At 33.4% G+C, this 22,486-nt stretch overlaps 1 protein-coding gene across 1 annotated transcript in view; it reads left to right on the forward strand.

The window, feature by feature from the left end:
* fech (ferrochelatase) overlaps positions 1-22,246 on the forward strand; it is a 69,035-nt gene extending 46,789 nt beyond the window's left edge. Inside the window, exons 8-11 of the mRNA XM_039750457.1 lie at positions 1,900-2,007; positions 8,422-8,586; positions 10,401-10,460; positions 20,581-22,246. Of these exons, the coding sequence (XP_039606391.1) occupies positions 1,900-2,007; positions 8,422-8,586; positions 10,401-10,460; positions 20,581-20,715 (468 nt within the window). The 3' untranslated portion in view covers positions 20,716-22,246. The remainder of the gene's footprint in view (positions 1-1,899; positions 2,008-8,421; positions 8,587-10,400; positions 10,461-20,580) is intronic.
* The last annotated feature ends 240 nt before the right edge of the window (positions 22,247-22,486 follow it).

The raw sequence follows: 22,486 nt of genomic DNA on the forward strand, positions 1-22,486 counted from the left end.
TATATATATATAACTATGAAATCAGTCACAATTTTTGTGAGGCTACGTGCTTGAAACAAAAATGACGGTTTGTCTTTTATTGACCAAGGGCAAGATGCTATTCTTCTTCATATCAGTAGGTGGAGTTGTATACATTCTCTAATCATTTTAACTATGTACTTGCTTTAGAATGAGGAAACGGAATATACTTACTCATTTACTCAAAGTCTATCTTTACAAACAAATATCTGCACCTGTTCATTTTGTTAACTTGATTTTTTTATATTACTTTGCAAACATTTTACAGAGTGAGTAGTAGTTTATATTCTCTAAATTCATATCCATCATTTCTCAGAACATGGTGCTTACTATGTTATTGTTTTAGAATTTACATCTGTGCTGTGATAATAATACAAGTTTGATTTTTATTTCTTTTTAATCTATTATATAAAATAAATAATAAAAAATGGAAATGAGTGTGACAGACTGGCAAAGTATTATCTAAGTGCTGGGTTTTTAAGACGATTTACTAAATTTACCATGTTTAATCATTCATTATTTGTTGCTCCTTGTAGTGTGTGTATATGTTATGTAATTTTCTAAGTATTAAAAGTACAGAATGCCAAATCTCCTAGTAGTTAGTAGTTAGTAGTTAACTCCTTTATTAAACTTGCTTTGGAGCCAACTGCAGGATATTTCCCCATATAGTACTATCATGTTTCTTAAGATTACTCTAGATGCCTTGGAAAATTACAAAAAAAAACAAACAAACAAATGATTTAGCACATTTGGAGGTTTCAAACACATTGTGTTCTTAGTTAAAATAGATATACAAAAACAAACTGAATTTAATTGAATATTAGGTAGAAGTTAGCATTACAGCAATGGATAAGATTATAACAGTGAGTTGATAACTAGTATTCACATAATTATTATCCCCACATGCTGTACTTATAACTGAAATTGCAACTAAACAACTAAAATAAACTGACAATCAGTAAATATTTTATACCAAAATAACATTTAAACACTAAAATTTTAAAAGGGAAGTTTATGGTTTAGCAATAATTCCTGTTCCCATAAATACAATATTAGTGAAAATAACTTCTTTCATAGTTTATTTGTTAGGTCAATTACTTGTATATCTAATGTTTCTCTGTAAAGTTTTGTTTCAAACAGCATGATCCACAGTAAAAGTTACATTCTAGTTTTATTCTATTTTTGCTTTATATATTTTGAGAAGTACTTTTACTTTTTCATGTGCCAAATTGTACCCGATGTTTGTTTCTTATATGTTTGATGTTGCATTTAATGTAGAGTGCTATCTTCATTTTCTGCTGTTGATATTATACTGCTGTCACCATTGGTTGGAAGACTTGTCAATAATAATGTCATCATACTGTATACATATTATGATAAACGTGGAACAATTTTTACAGAGATTCTTAAATATATACAGTAGTATACATCCTAAATCTTCTTTTGATCATATCTAGAAATATATAGATTTCAGATTTTTGATTAAGTACAAATTTCAGTACATTTTGTTGATTTTCTTAGAAAGTTGAAATATCCAGTGGTAGGAAATTCTAATATGGCAAAATGAGTACATGGACAAGCCACCTAATGATAAGGTGTGTTTCATTATGAGCAGCAATTTGATTTAAAAATGTTAACATTTAAAAGCCATACCTTTAGTGCCCCTTAAAAATGTAGATTAAAAACACACCTTTTATTACTAGTGTATTTTTATTTAATTTGACCTTTTATTTTCTAAGACCAAACTTGTAGTTGTAAAAACAGATATTTAGTCAATAATTGTTTGCTGAATATTACTTGGATATCCTTTTTGGCTTTTGGAGTACACTTTTCTTTTTCCTGTCTCAGTTCTAACTGTAAATTAATGTGTTCTTATTTTAGGTAGTGAATCGTGGGGATCCATATCCTCAAGAGGTGGGAGCCACAGTACAGCATGTCATGGAAAAGCTGAATTACTGCAATCCTTACAGACTAGTGTGGCAATCCAAGGTAAACCTGGTTATATTAAATGAACAGATGTGTAAGAGCTGTTCATTTTTCTGCTGAAGTCACTGTAATTACTATGTAAACATATGAAATTATTTTTATCTTCACATTGTGTTTTTTTAGTTTAGCATTCCTTGTTGTTATTTTGAAAGTTAAGCAGCAAGATTACAATACGTTTTATTCTCTTTTACTTTGGCTATATGTTCTCATTTTTTAACTTGTCCAAAGTAGAGCTAGGCCTTAGAAAATTGTCATTTTAAACTAACTTAAATTCAGTAGTCATTTAATTTCGGTAAAATATCCCACATGATGATGATAATGTAACATTTTGATGATACTGTCATTTATGAAGTTTATTGTTTCTACTGTTGTTTGTTTATATTAAATGATTTACTAATTCCAACATTAGGAAAATCTTTCTGAATTCGTTGTTGTCAATACATGGTCAAAATGTACTGAATCCAGTACTATCATTTTCACCTTAAAGGAAGGAAACCTCTTTTGTGCATCTACACATACCCTAAGACCAATTATTACTGCTTTCAAAAATTATATACTGAAGAAAAACAGAATCTTTGGAGAAAACTCACATGAACAAGGAGTGGACTTACAAATGTCACACTCATGGAGCTGGAGTAGTAATAGAATCTAACTTCCTAAAGGTATAATCCAGTATAGATAACTAATGTGTCACTTGTCTGCCCCATATAAGAATATATTTTGTTTCTCATGTCTGAATATAGTAGTTGTACTCCAACACATCCCTCCACTGTTTCACATTTTGCAGTGGGGGGAAAAAAATAAAATATACAGTACAGGCCAAAAGTTTGGACACACCTTCTCATTCAATGTGTTTTCTTTATTTTCATGACCATTTACATTGGTAGATTCTCACTGAAGGCATCAAAACTATGAATGAACACATGTGGAGTTATGTACTTAACAAAAAAAGGTGAAATAACTGAAAACAAGTTTTATATTCTAGTTTCTTCAAAATAGCCACCCTTTGCTCTGATTACTGCTTTGCACACTCTTGGCATTCTCTCGATGAGCTTCAACAGGTAGTCACCTGAAATGGTTTTCACTTCACAGGTGTGCCTTATCAGGGTTATTTAGTGGAATTTCTTGCTTTATCAATGGTGTTGGGACCAGCAGTTGTGTTGTGCAGAAGTGAGGTTAGTTGGACGATCATTTATTTTTCAACAGGACAATGACCCCAAACACACCTCCAGGCTGTGTAAGGGCTATTTGACCAAGAAGGAGAGTGATGGAGTGCTGAAAATGGTCATGAAAATAAAGAAAACACATTGAATGAGGAGGTGTGTCCAAACTTTTGGCCTGTACGGACTATATATATATATATATATATATATATATATATACTGATGTATTACATATTTAAGTTGATTTAGATAGATAGATAGATAGATAGAAAGGACTTTATTTGGCTTTTTACAGAAGCTCTTTAAATAAATGAATACATAAATAGGTAGATGAATAAATATACACATACACTATGGGCTGAACATACAGCAGAATTACTATAATGCAAGAAAATCTGTAATATTTCTGACTTGTCTGTCTCAGCCATAGTGAGGCATTATGCAGGCGTATTGCTGTTGGTATACAGGAGCTCCAGTAATGTTTCTTGACACACTTTTGCAGAATAATTTTCCACACAATAAAAATAATGTTTTAGCGTTCTGATGTGATATTAACAATTATGTTAGTTAAAATAGAAAAGGGTGCTCAGAATGGTATGATGAGATGGATGTAGGGCATCTAAAGAAAAGTCCCATGTGCAAAAGCGGTTTGCATTTTACATAACATGGGTGCTTGGCTTACATTGCTGAAAAAGACATAACAGCTTTTCTTCGTCTCATTTCTTATTTAAAGTACATTGCAGACAATTAAAATTGTTTCAAAAATCATAAAATGATTCTACGTACTTGATTTCTGCTTGTGCTTTACATAGCTCATAGTATTACAAATAATGTATTGAACTTTTATACCTTCTCTGGGATTTATTTCTACTTTGGTCATGATGTTACTGGGTACAAGACACACTCATACCTTTACTTCATGTTAACATATTTTGAATGTTTCACAAGTAAAACAAGCAATGTTTAGGCAAAAAAAAAAAACTAGAAGCAAGTACATGCTTCAATGCTAATCAATTGGACAAGTAGATGTAAAAAGTGTATAGATTTTAAACTTTTAAGTGCCTGTATCTGCTGTTATACTAGACACATTATCACTGATAGCTATGCACAAAGTTTATTCGGGTAATGGCATTTTAATGTATTTTCCTGTTCCAGCATAATACCTAAGATAACACCCTTCAAATTTCCTTATACTATATTTGAATTTATTGGAAAAAAAACAACTTCTAAGTGTGTACCTTCCTGGTATTTAGTATTTATTGGTGCCTTTCAGTGTTTAATTCTCTGTATGGCTGATGGCAATACACAAAGAAGATGACTTTGAAAAGTCATGGACCGTTGGGTTAGACTTTATACCTGTATTTAATCAGACAGCCTTAATCAGTTCAAAGTAGTAGGGTTCACAAGTGTTCACATATTAAATGTGAACTTAGATAGATAAACTGAACTTTATTTGTTCCCAGAGGGAAATTATTTCATGTATTGAACTCATTAAATAAATGAATAGATAGATAAATATGTTCACACACACACAACACAAGAGAATGACTAAAATGGAAAAAAATTGAAAAGACAGAAGAATTCTCACTTGCCAGTCATGGTCAAAGTGAGGCATTATGCAGGAATATTGCTGTTGGTATAAAGGAGCACCTGTGGCGTGACTTAACACACTTTTACTGAATATTTTGTTGGCTGAAAATCCTCATATTTAATGTATCAGAGAGAGGTTGTGCAGCATTGGCCACAAAGACACTCAGTTTTGTTTTTAAGTCTTTTTTTTTTTGCTACAACCTCCAAGGGGTCCTGAGTGTGTCCCATTACTGAGCCTGCCCATTTGTTTAGCTTGTTGATTTGGTGGCCATCACATGAAGTGATGCTACCAGCTTAGTACACCACAGTGTAGAAAATCACACTGGTTATTACAGAGTTGAAGAATATTGCTACTCACATTATAGGAATGCAGTCTCCTAATTAAAATAAGCATACTTTGCCCTTTCTTGATAATGATAATAATAATATGTGTAAGCTAAAAAAAACAATTGTGTGAGTATTAATATTTCTACATCTACCGTACTTAGAGTTTTGTATAACTTCCCAAATACATACATTAGATAGATATATTGATGTAAAAATGAAACCACCAACTGAAAATGGTTACCTATGTAAAATTGAATCTCTGAAAGGGAGAAGTAGAAATGAATCTTTATTTCTCATAAAAACAAACTACTGTAATTGGCTGATGTGGGCATCTGATACCATCTAGTGGCTTAAAACAGCAATTCAATGTGCTACTTTTTCCATAATTTGGCATTATGAAGAAATTAATAATTATTCTTTCAGTTCTTTGTAAAGACATGCCTGAAAAAGGCATTTTTTATATCTGAAATGTACAGAAAATGTTTTTCTGTCACGGACATTTTGCTTTTTGTAATGACTACAGTATGCATATCTTAAAGAAGTGGCAAAGCTTTATTTATTTTCTTTTTTTTTTTACTTTTAGAAATCTTTGGTCCCTAAAGGAAATGTTAAATAAAAAAATGAAATGCAAAAAATGAGCATATTAGTAATTGTCTAAAATTAATTCCTTTTTTAGCCAGTTATTGTAATGATGAGTTATTAGACGTAAATAGAACTGAGAGTTGGGATATTCTGTTACTTAATTAAATTTTATTGTATGTCACAAATACATAGACTCAGCTTTTACTGGTAACGATTTTCATATTTTTATATATCTATGTGGCCAGGTATAGATAGATTGTTGCCTCATCCATTGTTGTTTCCTGCTTTGCTCCTATGGCTGCCAAAATATGTATTGGCTTGGTAGCTGGGAGCACAAGAGATTTTGGAATGACATAAAATGATACATACGGCATATGTATCATTTTATGTCATTCCATAATAAAACAGAATGAGTTGAGTTGTTGGCTATAATGTACATATTAGAATACAACCCATGTTTTTAACCTATGTCAACACTGTGTGTCTGGCAACTGACAACTCTACCAACCAAAACGAGACTCTACACAGGCTGTCATTTGTGCTGTAGACAATGTGTTGCAAATGTCATAGCAACATAGATATAAAAAATATGCAAATCATAAGATACAAATCACTAATAACAAATTTCAAAATGTTTAATAAAAACATTCAGAAATGCCACTGACAATGTTGTGGACATTTACCTTGTAAAAGCAGTATTTTATTATGCTTTTGTGCCCTAAGAGGAACATTTTTTTTCTGAAGGAATACGCTCTCTTAAATGCACACAAGAATTACAAGAAAAAAGAACATAAGTTGTGATCTGGCTAAAATCAAAAGAACAGTCACAGAAAGGCATTCTAAAGACATATTGCCTTAGGTATGAAGAAGCCATGGTGTAGCAATACTTTATACACGTCAGCTGAATAATTCTTTGGCTGGAAGTATTTAGTGTGTCACGGAGAGAGGATGTGCTACATTGTTCATATTGGCCCACGGTTTAGAGTTTATTCTCTTCTCTGGTATTACCTCCATTGGGTAAAGAGTATGTCCCATAACCAAGTCTGCCTTCTTAATCAGCTAGTTGTTTTGGTGGGCCTCTCTCTGAAGTGATCTTACCAGCCCAGCATACCACAGTGTAGAAATTCACAGTGTTTATCACAGAGTTGTATTGTATTTATTATGTAAAGGATATCTAAGGATTCTTAGCTGGAGTTGTTGGATTGGTCTCTCATTGTATAAGAATTACATGTTACATTAGAAATGATCTTTCACAGCATGTATTCATGAATATATATATATATATATATATATAATTTGTGATTTTCCCTTGGGATTAATAAAGTATCCTATCTATCTATCTATCTATCTATCTATCTATCTATCTATCTATCTATCTATCTATCTATCTATCTATTTAAAGTTATACACAACTTTATTCAGCAATTAATAATAGAAGTTAAAAAAAAAATTTGGTACTACATTTTGGATGGAGATCTAAAAGTATTATTTGTTAAAAATTTCCAATAATAAAGAAATCAAGAATGAGCCAAATAATTTTTCATGGACCATTGTAAGTCAGTTTCACAATCAAAGAATAGCTAATTGATCAGATCTTGTATGTATTGAGTAGAATTAATCAAATTGGTGATTCAAGTGTACAGCACATATGCACATCTTATGCAACAGTGTGCAGTGTGTATATAAGTTATGTCAGATATGTGAGAAAAGTATTTTTGGGGATTTCTAAATTGGGGCTGATGTAGAGTATTGTTTTAGTAAGTGTGTGACACCCAGTCATTCAAAATTTAGATTGTTGTAAGTATATAATTATATTCTATGATTTATTCCATATTAAACTATATTTATAATTACATCAACACAATATAGTAGGCTGGTGATATAGTATGTGTCAAGATGTACTAAAACCAACTTTCATCATAGGTGCACTGATTTAAATGTTATTCTTGGATTTGCTGTGCTATTTGTAAATGTCCAATTTGGATATTCTACCACAAGAGGTTAATGGTGTTTTCCCAGAATTGTAATACTCCAAGATGTTTATAAAAAAAAAAAAATGAGTGAAAGGATAATTATTAATATTCTATTTTACATACTGTGTATTTTATTTGGATAGAGGAATCAAATTAAATTGTGTTTGATTTCACCTAATGGGTGCTAAGTATAAGATACATTACTTTTCATCTGTTTTTTTCCCAGAGATGATGTGGTGCAGTGTTTAGCACGGACACTGTTTGTGGAAAGTGTACATTTTCTTCAAGTGTTCATTTCTAGTTTTTCTTTGAATGTTCTTGTTTCCTCAATAATGTAAAGCAACAGCACACTGTGTGTGTGTCTGTGTGTGTGTATGGTTGGTCCTTATAATAGCCTGGTGTCTCATCCATGTTTACCTCCAAAGTAGGTGAGATGCCTTTGATACTGTATTGCAAAAGTTTAGTTAAGAATGTGGATGGATTTAATTTATTCCCAGACATGCACCCACGTTACTTCAGATGATCCATAATGTTAATCATAAAGGGACATTTTTGGCATGTAATGCTGTCTTATGGCTATGTTAATTGACTATAGACCTTTTCAATTTGCCTAAATCCAGCAAAGTGCAAAAACAAATATGACGGCGTTAGATTCTGAGATGCCTTTTTCATAATTTGTTTAAGCCAACTGAGCTAAGATTACATCTCATCATTTTTTGGAATGCATATCAAAACTAAGTAGAAATATACTAACTGTAATGCAAATTTTGCTTTCCTGTTAGGTGGGACCCATGCCTTGGCTGGGCCCTCAAACAGATGAAACTATCAAGGGGTTATGTCAGAGAGGAAAGAAAAACCTGCTTCTAGTTCCTATAGCATTCACCAGTGATCACATTGAAACATTACATGAACTGGATATTGAATATGCACAGGTTTTGGGGAAAGAGGTGAGTGAATCATCCCATATCCATTAAGTTGTCGTGCGTTGTGTTATGAAATAGTGTCTTAGATTTGTTTTGTATGTGGAGACTCTTCTGGTTTTTGTTGATATTTTTGTTTCTCCTATATCTGTTAAATATCTTCTAATGCATTTGGTCATTTCATTAGTGTAATAACTGAAGGTCCCCGGCTGCCTGAGATTTTCAATTTCAGACACCCTTTTCCAGTCAATCCAGCCAGGTGGCTGAAGTTTTTTATTCTATATGTATTCGTTAGCCATCCTGGAGTGAAAGATCAGTTGAGGAACTGGAAAAGCACCTCAGATAAATAATATTTAAAGCAGAGCTTTACTCTAAAAAGTGAGAACTACATTGTAAACCAGTGTTTTTGTAAGGAATTGAAAATGGGGGCAGAAGCTCCATTATAAGCAGACTAAGCATTGAAGGTTGATTACCTTGGACCTTGGATACAAGAAAGAGAGCTATAACTAGCTTTGCTCCATTGTAAAGACAAGGTATTTAGTCTGTCTTCCCCTTGCCAGTCCTCTCTTCACTAGTATTGTGGTTCTGATTAATGTCTAGGGACACTAGAGCAGTATATCATTCCCAGGTCTTCTTATTTTTGGCAGAGAAAACAATTTCTTTTTTATTTGATGGGATGACTGCTGCATTCACATTTTAGTTTATCTCGTCTCTAGGCTTGTTTCAAAAGTCACCAGTCAGTCGTCTTTTCTCAGGCTAACAGTGCCTTTGTAAATACAGAGTTTTTTTTTTTTTAATGTAGTTACTTAGGGTTAAAAATCACATTGGCAAGTTAAAATTCTTTGTCTCTTAACATTTGCTATCTAAATAGAGGTTTATTAAAAGCTTAAAATTTCAAATCCTGGAAAAGTAAAAGCTTTAAGTTGTGTGTTTTTTTTATGATTGAGGTGTATTTCTGTAGGAATTCAGTTTCTCTTTATAAGTAAACAATGAAGTATCTGCAATACAATTGGTAAATTAATGTATATTATCACTCAATATATTGTTAATTAAACTATATCATTTCATATCTAAAACGATAATAAAGTTGTTTTAGAAAACCGATTTTTAAATACAAGGTAAACATTATACATCACACGTTTTAGTTGATACAGAAAGTACAGTAAAACAAGTTAACACATCAAAGAGAAGTATAAGGAAAAAAGACAAGATATATACTCATTTACATTTGACTCTTCTAAGTTTCTAAATTCTTGTAAGTTTATATTTTTGAGCAGTTTTATTTTATACATCTCGCCGATATACAGTAATTAAATATGAAGATTAAAATATCCAGTTCAATTTCAAATGAAATGGTCTTAGATTTAAGTGTCACGCCTGTTGTGCCTTGCTATGTTAAACTGAACATAGTCATATAAATGCCTATGCTTCAAATGTGTAAAAACATGATTATTTTTTACATATTTTTTACATTATTGTGCTGTAGTGTTTGAAATTAAAATTATCAAGTTAAATTAAAATTTATTAAAATGAGGACTACATGTATATTATAGAAGTACTGAACCGTACACATGCATATGACATGCATTTTAAAGCCAATAAGGTTAGAGATAGATTTATCAATATTGTAATAAAATCTTATCCAGGCACTGGCTAAAAGTGAGGCATTATTGATCTACATATTAAGAGAAAGAAAGACATGTTGCATTTATTTGTTGCTGTCATTACTAACTTTTCACAAAATACTTTTCCAATTTGAGGTCCTGGCCTTTTTTCCTTTTACTTTGGTGTATGTAAAATTGACAGTAGACAAATGTCATGAAATGCATTCTATCTTTCAGTGTGGTGTGGAAAATATCAGAAGAGCAGAATCACTGAATGGAAATCCTCTGTTTTTTAAGGTATTTTTAGTTTGTCATTTTTTTTTATTATTGGAGTAAAGAAATGACAAACTTGTTTTCCCTTTGTGCTGTTTCCTGTTCTTTGCCTAACTGTTCCTGTTTTATAGAAGTATCTACCATATTTACAAAAGTCTGGTGTTCTAACTTGTCATGTAACTGTTTTAAGAATGCCACACTTTTCCATAGGAATATAATTGTAGTAATTCCATTACTTTTTATTTTCTCAATTACTTTTGTTTAAATAGACAAAGAAATATTTAATTGAGAAAAATGTTATTTTAAGCTGTAACTCATTCTTGTGATAAGATCTTTTAATAAGCGGTCTGGAGCTATCACAAAGCTATACAGTTGTTGTGTTACAGGGTCAAATATTTTGTAAAAAACATGTTAATATACAGAGACTTGTTTAACTCAAGTTCTAGGCACATTGAAAACAAATTACCTGATGTAATGTACCAATGTGTAATTGTTACAATTACAGATAGTCTTTTTATTCCTAAAGATAGCGATGAGTAAAGTACCCAAGTTAATAAAAGTGTTATAAATGTCCTGTATATATGAACAAGTAAAAATCAAAATACATTTGTATTCAGTTGGATAATAAACCAAGTGTACTGTATATATAAAGTAGAATGTCAACCTAGTAAAATAGATTGCAACATTAAATAAGTCAAAGGTCAATGTCAGCATGTTCCTTGAAGAACATTCTAGTATTTGAAGCACTGAAAATCGTGGTATACTGGTAAGGCTGCTATGGGATGAATGTAAATTTGAAAAATCCTAGTATTTGCAATTCTGCAATGAAAATTTACTTGTACAAATCAGTCAGACACATATTCAAAGATAACCTAAGCCTTTCTAAAACAAAACAAAAGAGAAAATCCCTTGTTTTCTCCTGAGAAAGTAATTGGTAGTTATTTGCCCTAAAAGATTGAGGAGGTGATATACAGTGGGATGCAAAAGTTTGGGCAACCTTGTTAATAGTCATTATTTTCCTGTATAAATCATTGGTTGTTACGATAAAAAATGTCAGTTAAATATATCATATAGGAGACACACACAGTGATATTTGAGAAGTGAAATGAAGTTTATTGGATTTACAGAAAGTGTGCAATAATTGTTCAAACAAAATCAGGCAGGTGCATAAATTTGGGCACCACAAAAAAGAAATGAAATCAATATTTAGTAGATCCGCCTTTTGCAGAAATTACAGCCTCTAAACGCTTCCTGTAGGTTCCAATGAGAGTCTGGATTGTGATTGAAGGTATTTTGGACCATTCCTCTTTACAAAACATCTCTAGTTCATTCAGGTTTGATGGCTTCTGAGCATGGACAGCTCTCTTTAACTCACACCACAGATTTTCAATTATATTCAGGTCTGGGGACTGAGATGGCCATTCCAGAACGTTGTACTTGTTCCTCTGCATGAATGCCTTAGTGGATTTTGAGCAGTGTTTCGGGTTGTTGTCTTGTTGAAAGATCCAGCCCCAGCGCAGCTTCAGCTTTGTCACTGATTCCTGGACATTGGTCTCCAGAATCTGCTGATACTGAGTGGAATCCATGTGTCCCTCAACTTTGACAAGATTCCCAGTCCCTGTACTGGCCACACAGCCCCACAGCATGATGGAACCACCACCATATTTTACTGTAGGTAGCAGGTGTTTTTCTTGGAATGCTGTGTTCTTTTTCCTCCATGCACAACACCCCTTGTTATGCCCAAATAACTCAATTTTAGTTTCATCAGTCCACAGCACCTTATTCCAAAATGAAGCTGGCTTGTCCAAATGTGCTTGAGCATACCTCAAGCGGCTCTGTTTGTGCTGTGGGCAGAGAAAAGGCTTCCTCTGCATCACTCTCACATACAGCATCTCCTTGTGTAAAGTGCGCCGAATGGTTGAACGATGCACAGTGACTCCATCTGCTGCAAGATGATGTTGTAGGTCTTTGGTGCTGGTCTGTGGGTTGACTCTGACTGTTCTCACCATTCGTCGCTTCTGTCTATCTGAAATCTTTCTTGGTCTGCCACTTCAAGCCTTAACTTGAACTGAGCCTGTGGTCTTCCATTTCCTCAATATGTTCCTAACTGTGGAAACAGACAGCTTAAAAGTCTGGGACAGCTTTCTGTATCCTTCCCCTAAACCATGATGGTGAACAATCTTTGTCTTCATGTCATTTGAGAGTTGTTTTGTGACCCCCATGTTGCTACTCCACAGAAAATTAAAGAAGGAGGGAAACTTACAATTGACCCCCTTAAATACTCTTTCTCATTATAGGATTCACCTGTGTATGTAGGTCAGGGGTCACTGAGCTTACCAAGCCAATTTGAGTTCCAATAATTAGTTCTAAAAGTTTTGGAATCAATAAAATGACAACGGTGCCCAAATGTATGCACCTGCCTGATTTTGTTTGAACAATTATTGCACACTTTCTGTAAATCCAATAAACTTCATTTCACTTCTCAAATATCACTGTGTGTGTCTCCTATATGATATATTTAACTGATATTTTTTATCATAACAACCAACGATTTATACAGGAAAATAATGACTATTAACTATATCCTGCAGTTTTAAACATAAATCAACATTCCACAGCTTGGGAGTGAATGATTTTGTCTTTTGAATTGAGCAAAAAGTACCAAGATTGTCTATTAAAAAAAAATAGATTTGAGCATGAAAGGTGTCTAATGTAGCATCAACATATAACCAAAGCTAAAGTACACAAGTACAAGTGCATCTGAGTTTAAAATTCCCATACATTTTTCCCAGGCATACATGTCATTTACATTAGTACATGGTACTTCAGGTAACATATTGCTTATGTTTTGGTAACTAAATATTAATTAGATAAACATTTAGGGAACTTCATGTCTTACAATTTTATTAACGTAACATCATGGGCTACACCTAACACCTTAAAACAGAAACAAGCTTGAAAGTGTTATCTTCACATATATTTAATTAAAATCTAGACAGATCAAAACAGTATATTCAATTAAATCAACTGCTCTGCTAAATAGAATACAGATTTCAATTCAATATAACTTATTTTTAAGTATGAACGTGTCAGCTGTATATTGCAATCATTATTGCAAATCATCAGAATAACTGCAACTGAAAACTAAAATTTAATTGATCGATTTGAACTTCAGTGGAATGATATGGAATCAATTTAAAACAATCATGGGACACATTGAAATTGACGTTTGCATGGGTTGTATTGTAGTCTTGCAGTTTGACATGTCCTAAAGAAATTCAGGCTGTTCTCAGCGCATTTGGAAGACAAGCTTACCATTTGGTTTGTGTAACTGATAAAGTGGGCTTTCTAATGTATTTGTCATTTTGTGTCTGACATATAGGTCTTAATAAACCAACGTATGACAATAATTAAAAAAAAATATATATATGTTTAAAATGAAATGAATTATGTGCTAGCTCAAGTTTAACTTGACAAGTTCAGTAAACTATGTATGTTTTTAGAGTGACTTAGTTCATTACATTGCCTGCAAGAAAGGGTTGTGTCCTTGCATTGCTTTAGTACTCGAAACAGTATGGAGAATATGGAGATTCTTCAAAAAGTGCACACTAGCGACTTTAATCAGTGTCCCTATATTTGTATGGTGTGTTTGAGTTTTAGCAGTGACTTTTTTGAGATTTTATTTCTTAGTGTTCACTATTTTTAACCATTATTACTTTTTAGGACATTCTTGTTCATTGTCTTGTGTATTTATCAAAAAGTATTAATAGAAGCATCCATGTTTACTTTCCCTAGAGTGCATCATTTTGTCCCATTTCATTACTAAGTGGCTTAGTTGAAAATAAAATGTTACTCTGTACTTACTGAAAATATTTCCTGTAAAAGTTTATCAATAAGCCCATCCTTATTTCCTCTTTAAAAGCAAGTATGGATTGTAAACAGTACCAGCCAGCTTGTAATGTTTTGTTACAAAGCCTCTAAATCAATCTTTGGTTTTCAGTTGAGTTCAAACCACTTGAGCATCCCTCATGGGGGTTATGACGTCATCTTAGACCCTTTGATTGAATTAGGATCTTATAATTCAGAATGGAAAGGGAACAAGGCAGTAATCTCCTGAGAAGTAAATTGCTTTAGCAAGATGCTTTCCTCAGCATTTAATAGGAAAAATCTAGTGACATTGAAATTTGTTCAGGAAATGGGTTTCTGTCTTGAAGACGTAGAAGATGAGAAGAATCATTTCAGTTGCTGAAATGTACGATTGATAGAAATGTTGACATGTAATGAGATATTTTGTAATGCATAAAAATAACTTTTAAATAACTCTTTCACTCATGCATAGATTCTATATGCAATGGTTTGATATTTCATCACATACACATTTTACCTGTTAAATTTCCTTTTAAGCACATATTCATAGGCAATGTGTAGGAGTGATCTTCTGTTTATGGAGTTTTCCCTATGCTTATACAACACTTTTTTTAATTGCAAGCAGTATTTAGTTTTTAGTTAGAAGTTCAGGTTTCAGAAGAAGGGAATGTAGATTTAATATTGTGAAAAGAAGCAGCGTCTTTACAGGCCAAATGGTCTTCTCTTACCTTTGAGCAATTTGTTTTTTTTTTTTGGTTTTTTTTTAATCTGTACTTGTTATATCACAGTGGGCTAAGGGCATCAATAATTATCTCTGCTAAACTCCACCATTATAGACTTTCTCTTGAATAGTTGGCAGTATGCAGCGGAGTAGAACAATTGAGAAAGATGAAAAGGAAATACCGTATATGCTCATGTATAAGTTGGGTTTTGAAACCTGAAAAACCAATCATAAAATCAGACCCCAACTTATACGCCCATTCAAAAATGCGGCACTTATTTTTATTTATTTATCTGTCAAGTGGGTGTTAGCATATCATAATCCCTTGTACCAATAGCGTGAGTTTTCCACATTCGATTTATATGACCAACATTATAAAAAATACCAGAAATTATAATGTAAAATCAAGTCCCGACTTATCGGCCGGAGAATTTATCTGTGAGTATGTACGGTATATTCTTACCTCAAGAAAATCAGTTATAAGAGTCTGCAATAAAATTATTTTTAATCTCCTTTTGTTATAACAAGGATGCCTCATAAACACGAAAAGGAGTATTTTCTTACATAAAACTTTTTCTGCTTCAAAGTGGACATATTTGGTAAGTTTTAAGACTTTTCCATTCACCTATGGACCTGTGTATCCATCACTCCCGTAAGCTGCATGAACAAACAAGAAACTTTCAAAACTTAATTAAAAAAAAAAAACTTACTTTGGAACACAATTTTATGAGGCAAATCAATATACAGTATACTGTGATTGTGAAGAAATAAGTTTAACTTGAAAAATACCAAAAACTCCCAACATTTTTTAAAAATTCAAATAAGCATTTTAAGACACTAAATTGCTAACACTGTCACAATATATTTTCTATTATACTAACTTCATATCCCATAGATTACATTTTTTCAAAAAGATGTATTTTTGCTCCTTGTATGCAGTGCACTCCAGTAATATATTTTTTACTGTTTCAGAAAATGTCATGTTTGTTTATTCTAAACAGTGAATAATTTTACCCTGTGTGCCCAAGACGTAATCTTGAGATTATGACTTCCTCCCTCCAATTTCTGCCTTCTACTTTGCGGTTTCCTATCACTTTCTGAATTTAATATACTGTAGATTCTCTCCTTTCTCATCTATATCCCAGCTCTCTTGCCAATTTGACTTAATGGATTACAATATTCCGAGTTGAAAGACCATGTCATGCTGTCATCAACAAGTGTTTGCAACTGAGGAAAATTCTCAAAAAAGATGTTTAATTCCTCCACCAGAGTCCCACTGTTGGCCATCTTCCAATGGAATGTACCCCCTACACCCTGTTTGAGAGATTTTCAACAACAACAACATTTATTTATATAGCACATTTTCATACAAAAAAATGTAGCTCAAAGTGCTTTACATAATGAAGAATAGAAAAATAAGAGACACAGTAAAAATAAAATAAGTCAACATTAATTAACATAGAATAAGAGTAAGGTCCAATGGCCAGGGGGGACAGAAAAAACAAAAAAAAAAACTCCAGACGGCCGGAGAAAAAAAATAAAATCTGCAGGGATTCCAGGACATGAGACCGCCCAGTCCCCTCTGGGCAATCTACCTAACATAAATGAAACAGTCCTCTTTGTATTTATGGTTTTCACGGAAGGATTTGATGATGATGATGATGATCACGTGGACTTCTGGCTTTTAGTCCATCAATGTTGGTGCATCATGGTGCTTTGAGTAGGTTGGTGGTGGCGCAGGCCGCCACCACAGAGAAACCGGAAAAAGAAACAGAAGAGAGAGTAGGGGTCAGTACGGACATCAGATGAAAATCTAACTGGATGCCCAAACCACCTTGCCTGGCTTTTCTTCGTCCTGAGAAGCAACAATTCTAATCCTGTACACAAATGTAATTTTAGCCACTTGTACTTGCAGTGTTCTTCCTTCTGTCCCTGCACAAAGCTTGTGACTGTAGTTACTGTAAGGTGGGATTTGTGCACTGACTCATAAATCAAATGTTTTGTGTGTGGAATTACTTACCATTTCACTGTTGGTTTTTTTTTACATTGTCTGCAGAGGTACAGCCACTTCACTTATTTGTTGGTCTGTCTTATGATCACCAATTCTCTTACTCAAAAATAAGACCCACAAAACACTTGAACACCTCCACTTGAGGCAGTTTCACCCCATTTACCTGAAGGAAGGTATCAGTCTCCTTATAAAAACTGTACTTTTTCTTTTTTACTGGACAGATTTTGCTCAAGAAATGACTCATGAGACTTTGAAAGGTGCCAACAAAATAAACCTTGAAAAATCTTTTAATCAAGGTCAATAACAGCATTGTATCACTGATCCACTTAGTGGAAAATTTCGCCATGAAGTTATCATACAAATAGCAGAAGTAAACCTTTTTGTTTACTGGTTAACACAAGAATTGATAAGTAAAAATTTGGTATAAACCAGGACACGTTATTATACAACATTGAAACAAATTCTAAAATGTTTTGCATCATAATTTAGATCGGATCACTTCATAGTCTCAATGTCTGATGCTTTGTCAATGACTTGATGTTGACTTTCTTTAACATATAAATGCACAGAACAAGATTAGCTTAATCAACCAAGATAGCAGTATTAGCAGCACTGACAACTTTGGGGGATCGTAGTTTATTCTTAAATAAATTGCACACTAGTTGTGTATTATTTACAATGTAAGTTGATGCCAGAAAGACTTTCTGTATCTCAAGAATATTTCTTACCTAAGGCAGTTTTCTTACCACCCATGGAACTGAGAAATTAGTTCAAACAGTAAAATCATTTAGAGAATGGCACCATGCCCGTGTAGTCCAATGGGTACACTTACTTCTCTACACTTAGTTGAAAATGTGCCAGTCAGTAATGCAATTAAGAACAAAAAATCCAATGACATTTCTAAGGGTTTTATGATGTCCCACTGACTTACTGTCAAGCACTGGAGTCAATCTCTGGCATTATGACACACTAAGTCTATGGCACTCAATACTTCAGTTGACACAAACAATTATAAACTCCACTCAAAGGATGCTGACTATCTTGCACCAGACATAATAAGCAACATTAGAAAATTATTGACATTTAGTTAATGGCCTATTAACTATTAATTGATCTTAACTTATCTTGTTAACTATTAATTGATCTTGCTTTTAATTGGAATATCAGTTTATTGAGTTGATAAATCACATAAAGTAAAACACATTTACTTTAAAAATGCAATCAATACAACACTGCAGACAATTTATATTTAAAAATATTAAACAAAAAAGATGCTGTGAGAGAATAAAAGACACCATCAAGGGGTAACATAGCTTTTTGTAAATGAGGTGCTTTGAATGCAGCACACTTTAAAAAGAAATACTGTAGCATGAACAGACTACTGAAAGGGGTTAAGCAAAGAGAAAGTGTTGTAGGTGCTGGCTTAAGAAACTGGCTGATGTCATGTTCGTTCATGTACTTAGGAAGATTTGCCAGCTTTCACATACACAGTTATCCATAAAAGAATTATCTGAATTCAAGAAATATTTAAGGACAATAATGTAGTTGAAAGGAGACTTTTATTTAGGTATATTTATTTGGGTAGGTTATCTCAAAGAATTACTCTCTGTCTCTGTACTGTGTCCATTTGCTGACAACCTCTGCCCTTGGCACTGTCTCTTACTAGACAGTAACAGGATGCTCCCTCTTCAAGCATTTGCTGGAGAGAAAATAAAGATGCAATGAACAAGTTTCCTCCTGCCTGGTCCCTGTCTTAGAGGTCCTAGTTGAGGACAAATTTCTTTCATTAATATGTTATTTCTTCCACAATGCATTATTGCTTTAATTAAAACTAAACTGAACATTCCCTTTCTTAATCTTGAGAAAAAAAACAACATTCTGCTGCCACTATAGCTACACATGGAGATTCATTATACGTTTTCTCCTGAACAGTAAAAATGATGCTTTAATGCCTTTTAATTTCTTTGTCTCTTTCCTTTTTGTCTTTTCCTTTCTCATACAGTTTGACATGATTTTAGTTTAATTGATTAATTCAGATTGTTCATTAGCAAGGGGTCATATATGCATGTATAGTATATGTGTATGTCCAGTTTTTACCGTATATACTCGCGTATAAGTTGGGTCTTGAAACCTGAAAAATCAATCATAAAACCAGACCCCAACTTATACAACTGTTCAATAATACAACACATAATTATTATTATTATTTTTTATTTTTTTTACATCTTCTTGCCTCCTCCAATCTTGCATCGGTTTCTCAGACACATTGAATTTTGTTGCATCAGTGCAGTTATCAATTTCTTTCGTTACTTCAACGAAACCACCTACATATTTTCTTCTGATTGAACGCTCCATCGTAGCTAAGGGATGCTCTTACAATGAAAGTGTAGGAGGGTGTGAAATACAAAAAACACTATAAACAGTACAAACGTCGATTCAGAATAGTTCGGGTATTACCATGTGGTCACGAAGGCACAATGCATAGAAAAAAAGGCAGTGTGCTCCGTGGTTACTCTCTCAAGTACTGAAGCATATTAGGGCCACTGAGAAGAAAATAAAAATATGGATGTAGTGAAGAAAAAAAAAAAGCATATATAGAATAAAGTCAAGGAGAGGAAGAGAGAAAATCAGTTTAAGAAGCATGTACCAAGTAACATGGATCAAGCAGCACGTAATACAAAGCATTTAATGTGCCACATTACTTATCACGGGGTTTGAGAAAATCTACTAAACTAAACATTGATTTTAAAATAAAATGACATTTACGATGTTCTACTTTAGTGACAAAAACTACGAGAATAAAGTCAACATGTCGACTTTATTCTCGACATAAGCGTCGAGATTAAAGCAGAAAATGCCAAGAATAAAGTCGTCATGTCAACTTTATTCTCAACATACACTTTTTTTTTTTTTCTTCACTGTGGCCCTAATACGCTATTGTAGTCAGGTGGACAATAGCATATCATAATCTCTTGGATCAATAGCACGGGTAATTAGGAGGCCAGAATGACCAGACCATGGTGGGCAATTTGAGTGCATCGGGATGCACTCTGTTCTTTATGAAGGATGCCCAGGGATGACCTCAATTTTGTCTCATCCAAAGGATGGTGCCATTTGTACAGCACAGTGTCTCCATCACTGTGCTGGGGCATTGGCATCTACATTCAGACCACAAGGTAAGCACCTCCTTCTGGCCTTGCCAGTGCGTCTTCCAGCAGCAACTGAAGCTTTTCCTGGTTGGTCTTTCTTCTAAGTACTGGCCAGGCTTGAACATGCATAACTTTATGTGAATGACCTGTTCTGAAGTGCATGTGGTATGGCTGCTTAGGAATAGTTTCTACTTTGTGCATATTATCATAGTTTGATGAGCTAAAGGTCACCACAACAGAGTATTCATAAAGCAGTGGTACAAACTGAACAATGACATTGAAATAGAAACAATCTGAAGTCTCAGGCCAGCTCCAGTCTAGTCTACGATCTAAAAAGGTAACACTGATTTTTAGTCATGCTTTCTGACTTATTTTTTTCTTTTATCTTTGTTTCAGGCACTTGCAGATTTGGTACATAACCACCTGAAGTCCAGAGAGTCCTGCTCCAAGCAGTTAACACTACGATGTCCTCTTTGTATGAATCCTGTTTGTGGGCAGACTAAAGCTTTTTTTGCAAGCCAGAAGCATTGACAACTTCTAGTAAAATATGTGTGAAATAGACTGAAACAAGGCCTGAAGCATATCATCAATTATGTATTCCCTTTTTTTGCCGAAAGTGTCTTTAACAACTGAAACTTTTTTTTTTTTTTTAAATACTTTTTTTCTGTATACACTAGGAAGCTGCCTTAAGTCTTGCTGTGATCACCTTAATAGGAAGACTAAGTTTACTGATGGGAATAAAATATATATTTTTTTTTACTTGGAGCCTGACCATTGAGTGGCAGTGTTGTAAAGAAAATCAACTAGGATGCAGAGCAGACATCTTTTAAACACTGGATGATGATCTGGTTAACAGAGGAATCATGACAAGCTGATAAACATTGCATGATGAGGACATGAAATCATTTCTAATAGAACTGACACTGAATAATTCAATGGAATAAAATCAAGAATCGCAAAATAAAATAATTTACTTGACCTTTCTTTATACTGTACATGTAGTAAAGAAGGTTCTTCTGTAAACATGTATGCTGTGCATAAAGTTCAAACAGCAGTATGTAATGGTGCTATTTGGAACTCAATGTCAATGCCTTAAAATGATTTTTGTATGACATGTTTTGACTATGTATCAAGTATTTGATTTTTTTTTAATTGCTATTTGTTTAGATTGCAGAAGTAAGATCAGTGTTTGAATGCTTAATTCACCACAAACACCTGTGTTAAAAAATGTGTGTATGTATACAATATATATATATATATATATATATATATATATATATATATATATATATATATAGTGTAATGGATTATGTTAGGGGTATGATTTTTATTCTAGCTCAGATAGCAATTGTGAGATACAGCAGTGTAATGATTCAAACTAATGCCTTATGTTTTCAGACTCCTGGGTTCAATCACAGTCTGTGAAGTTTGCACACAGTATCCCGGGTTGTCTTGGTTTTTTTCTGAAAACTTTGAACTGTGGGAGACATTGGCTGTCAGCCTTTCAGTAAGGTTATGACATGGGACAAACTAGATCAGAGAAGTACTAATATCTACAAATCCTGAAATTAGTTGTAGTCGTCAGATTTTCCTGCTTCAGCTAGCTATCAAGAATGCAATATATTTGGGAGTATTTTATTTTTGAATAGAAATCTGTTTTGAAGATGAACAGCAGGCTGACGAAATGTTTAGCACTACTGCCTCATGGCAAATTGAGCATCCTAGGTTTGATTCCTGCACCTACAGTATTTGCTGTCTCTATGGAGTGTGGACATTCTTCTCATGGGTTTGTCTTTGGATACTTTGCTTGTTCTCCCACATCCTCAAAGTTGTGCTTGTTGGCTTAATCAACAGTTCTAAATTTGGCCCACTTGTGTATGGTTGGGTGTATGTGAATGGGTCCTTGCGTACAGATCTTCCAGGATAGGCTTCAGCCACTAGCAACCCTGAAATGCAGTAAGCGTTATGAGAATGTTATATTATTGTGAATTACAAAATCTTAATAAATGTTCTTGCCCCTTATGTCTGCTAAGTATAAGGGTGGTTTTCAGAATATGTAAAAGTGTGCTATTGTTATGTTTTCATTTTTTGAATTTTGAATCTTTTTTTTTTTTTTTTTTGCTATTTATGATTTTCTAAAGGATTATTCTAAAATGTCATAAAAAAGCTGTGAGTCAGTTTATTTACTGCTTTGCAGATTTTTAGCCGATGGTTAAAACTTAAAATGCACTTGTACACATCAGTGGCACTCTTTTGTTGCCACTACAGCAGCTGCAGTTATTAATTGTAAGCTTTCTATTCC

This window comes from Polypterus senegalus, chromosome 4, assembly GCF_016835505.1.
Source record: "Polypterus senegalus isolate Bchr_013 chromosome 4, ASM1683550v1, whole genome shotgun sequence".
NCBI lineage: Eukaryota > Metazoa > Chordata > Cladistia > Polypteriformes > Polypteridae > Polypterus > Polypterus senegalus.